Source organism: Nerophis lumbriciformis, linkage group LG13 (assembly GCF_033978685.3).
Source record: "Nerophis lumbriciformis linkage group LG13, RoL_Nlum_v2.1, whole genome shotgun sequence".
Lineage (NCBI taxonomy): Eukaryota > Metazoa > Chordata > Actinopteri > Syngnathiformes > Syngnathidae > Nerophis > Nerophis lumbriciformis.
This window is the reverse complement of record NC_084560.2, coordinates 4,835,421-4,839,676: the sequence shown is the minus strand read 5'-3', so window position 1 is coordinate 4,839,676 and position 4,256 is coordinate 4,835,421. Positions and strand designations below refer to the sequence as shown.

At 51.6% G+C, this 4,256-nt stretch overlaps 1 protein-coding gene across 2 annotated transcripts in view; it reads right to left on the bottom strand.

Annotated features, from left to right (window-relative positions):
- Nucleotides 1–1,126: 1,126 nt before the first annotated feature.
- Nucleotides 1,127–4,256, bottom strand: part of fign (fidgetin) — a 171,438-nt gene continuing 168,308 nt past the window's right edge. For both annotated transcript variants that reach the window (XM_061970655.2, XM_061970654.2), the window contains one exon: nt 1,127–4,256. This exon is cut by the window's right edge and continues 53 nt beyond it. In XM_061970655.2, the coding sequence (XP_061826639.1) occupies nt 2,103–4,256 (2,154 nt within the window). In that variant the 3' untranslated portion in view covers nt 1,127–2,102.

The window sequence follows — 4,256 nt, the reverse complement described above, 5'->3', positions numbered from 1 at the left end:
GGTCGGGTCGCGGGGGCAGCAGCCTAAGCAGGGAAGCCCAGACTTCCCTCTCCCCAGCCACTTCGTCCAGCTCTTCCTGTGGGACCCCGAGGCGTTCCCAGGCCAGCCGGGAGACATAGTCTTCCCAACGTGTCCTGGGTCTTCCCCGCGGCCTCCTACCGGTCGGACGTGCCCTAAACACCTCCCTAGGGAGGCGTTCGGGTGCCATCCTGAACAGATGCCCGAACCACCTCATCTGGCTTCTCTCCATGTGGAGGAGCAGCGGCTTTACTTTGAGCTCCCCCCGGATGGCAGAGCTTCTCACCCTATCTCTAAGGGAGAGCCCCGCCACCCGGCGGAGGAAACTCATTTCAGTACCCGTGATCTTGTCCTTTCGGTCATAACCCAAAGCTCATGACCGTAGGTGAGGATGGGAACGTAGATCGACCGGTAAATTGAGAGCTTTGCCTTCCGGCTCAGCTCCTTCTTCACCACAACGGATCGATACAGCGTCCGCATTACTGAAGACGCCGCACCGATCCGCCTGTCGATCTCACAATCCACTCTTCCCTCACTTGTGAACAAGACTCCGAGGTACTTGAACTCCTCTACTTGGGGCGAGATCTCCTCCCCAACCCGGAGATGGCACCCCACCCTTTTCCGGGCGAGAACCATGGACTTGGACTTGGAGGTGTTGATTCTCATCCCAGTCGCTTCACATCATGAATCTAGTCCAGACTAAATTAGTCAGATCTGGTGCAGACTAGATTGGTCAGATCTGGTCCAGACTAGATAGGTCAGATTTAATCCAGACTAGATTGGTCAGATCTGGTCCAGACTAGATTGGTCAGATCTGTTCCAGACTACATAGGTCAGATTTAATCCAAACTACATATATGGTTCAGACTAGATTGGTCAGATCTAGTCCAGACATGCACCTGGGGATAAGTTGATTGGCAACACTAAATTGGCCCTAGTGTGTGGATGTGAGTGTGAATGTTGTCTGTCTATCTGTGTTGGCCCTGCGATGAGGTGGCGACTTGTCCAGGGTGTACCCCGCCTTCCGCCCGATTGTAGCTGAGATAGGCTCCAGCGCCCCCCGCGACCCCAAAGGGAATAAGCGGTAGAAAATGGATGGATGGATGGATAGTCCAGACTAGGTCAGATCTAGTTCATTAAATCTAAGTCTATGAGCATGAAGTGATGAGGTTTTCCCAGATGAAAGTCGAAACATATTCCAAGTCAAACCCAACAGTCCGGTTCCGATCGACAGAAGAACCTGATGAATGAGGACATCCACAGACACCATATGTGTATATTTCTATGTCAAATAATGTGTAGGCTACCTTCTTGTGTCATTTCCAGCTAAAGCGTAAACGTTGGTATGAACTGAAAAGTCAGCCGGGCTACGCACCTCCTGATCTTAAAACCATAATCCCTGTCCTGAGTAGTCAAAAGAATCCACATTGAATTGTGTAATTGTACACGTAGCTCAAACACTGAAATACAACCAACAACGATTACATAGTAAAGTGAAGCCAGGCGGTAAAGGAACTCACCCCGGAGTCGTATCTACAGGAAAAGGTGAAATCAACTCGTATCTCGCTCGACCGACGGGAGTCAAAATATGCAAATGTTTCCTTTCTTTTGTAAGCAAATCATTTACACGTAGAAAATATGGCGGCTAAAACCATAGCCATTTATTTAAGTTAGCTGAAAGTAACCATTCACAGAGAGCACACGACAGACATTGCTGTTCTAACGGGAAGGAGAAAGCGGGTTTTTTTGTCTCGTTTTTTAAAGCTTGTTTTCCTTGTTTTGAACGCACTTTTAGCACATGTCACCAATGGAGATTGTGAGGCAAAAAAAGACAACTTAAACAGCACCACCTCAGGCACTTGATAGCAACTAAATCAGAATAGTATAGTCATATATATATATACATATATATATATATGTATATACAAAAAGGAGGAGCCTGTACACGTCGTTTAGCGAGCACAGACGGTAACTCGGACCATGTACATATTGACAATTGATCAATTGTCCAAGACAAAAACCCTTGAACACATCAAGAGTGTTTGGGACTCTTCCAGCCAAGTTCTGGATCACTCGATCACCTTTCACTGATTACAACCAAACATTTTATTCCACTCCGTGTACGTGTCGAGTTCTTTTTGTGATATGCTGGGCTGGAATTTACAAAATATATTGTCAAAGTCTTGAAAGGAGACCGGCCTCATTTGCCTCGGATGGATGGCTGACAGGTCGGAAGCGGGAACGCCGTGCAGAGCACCGACCACGGCTTCCTGACAAAGCTGAACCACGTCGAGTCCTGAAAAGCCCTCTGTCCTCTGAACCAGTAATGACATCTCCTTGTCACTGAGACAGTAGTTGTGTTGCGAGAGCACTTGGCTGATTATCTGGTGTCGTGCCGTCCCATCGGGTAAGGGGATGAGCAATCGCTTGGTAAAGTACCTCCTTAGGGACTCCGGAATCTCTTCTGGCTTACTGGTGGAGCAGACCACCAGAACGTGGTCCTCGGCAGAGGACAAAATACTATCAAGTTGCATGAGTAGCTCGGCCTTCAGTCGACTCACTGGGCTGTCCTCGCTGAGCTGGGCCGACAGGAGGAGGTCCACCTCGCTGATGAACACGACCGCTGGCTGGCGACAGCGGGCCACGAGGAAAGAAGCCTGGATGATTTTGTCCCCCTCGACCAACCACTTGGTCACCAGAGCTGAGCTGCTGAGCCGCAAGAAGGCGGCCCCCAGCTGGCTGGCCATGCAGCGAGCCAACAGCGTTCTACCCGATCCCTGAGGTCCAAATAAAAGAAGGTTACGAGGTAATGTGTGAAGTCCACTGAACATGTCTGGCCTTAATATGGGCCACAATATCTCTTCCTTGATGGCCGCTTTGGCCATATCCAGTCCGGCAATGTCACTCCAGTCCATTGGAGGGCACTGCTGAAGGATTTCTGCCGTCACCATGTCCACCAGGTTTGGATCACTGTTCTTCAGTTGCTCCTCAGCAGCATGGATGGACGAGGTAGGAGTAGCGATATCAGGCCCTGTTAGGGAATGAGGCAGGTGCTGTCTGTGCTCTTCGCTTTGTTCGCTCAAAATGGGGGATCCGAACTTACTGTAGGTCTCATCCACAGAGCTTTTGGTCGATCCGAAGGACGGGGGAGTTAGCGCCCCGCTTGAGTGTATGCTGAATTTTCTTTGCTGATCAGAAGGTATTGTCTGTTTGGTCGTCTTGAAAGCTAAAGAGGAGGCCTCGGCATTTCTGTCAAAGCCATTGCCCCTGGTCGAGTCGGAGACACTGCTGTCGGCTAGTCTGTACATGGGACTGTGAGAGGAGCGCTGGTTGTAGTTGAATTCACCGTAGTTAGAGTCCACCTCCCCATGTCCGCTCATGTAGAAAGCCTTTCGTTTTAACGAGTTGGATGCGCTCCCGTTCAAAGGTGCCGGGGCAATTGCCGTGTGATTGTGGGACTGGTAGGTGTAGCCAGGCAGTGCGGAGGGAGGGATTGGTGTGGGGGCTGCGATACCAGAAGGCAGATAAGCAGAAGGAGGGGGCGCTCCCCCAGGGCTGTAACCAGGGCCGACAGCCGTCTGAGAGGCGTACCCTGTCGGAGGATAATTGTAGCTGGGAAGGTTTGGAGACCCGCCATTGTAGCTCGGTACTAAGGTGGGGGGAGGAGGCTGTAAGAGCCCAGCGCTGTGCAAAGGGGAAGGGTGCGGGGAAGGGAGGGCCGGGGTGGTCTGACCACTGTAACTAGAATGCAGGTAGGAGCCGTTGTAGTTTGCGCTGTATTCCTGAGAGGAAAGGCCAGAGTGGAGAGTCGTGGCCGTGTGACTCCCGCAGTTACTGCTGGAATAGCTCGGCTCAGACAAGCTGCTCGGCACCCCCGGGGAGCTGCCGATGCTAGCTGACACATCTGTAGGGGGTAGGGCAGCTGTCATTCCGGCTTTGCTCACAGATATAACATCTGGAGCACAGTTCATCGGGTAAATCCCCTCCTGCCAGGGCTCATTCTCTGACTTGCGTCCGTTCAAGAGTCCGGCCGTGCCTTCAGTGTAGGAACAGAGAAGGGCTCTTTCATTCGGGCCTTCCAGGATCCCAGAGTACTTTTCGGCGTACTTCTTCAGCAGATTGGAGGCAGTCAGCGCAGAGATATCATCGTTTGCCCACGCATATTGGTACGTCCGCTGTAAGTGCCCCCGGTAGGCCTCGACTTTGTGCGCTGGCGAGCGGGTAGTGGATGAGATGTC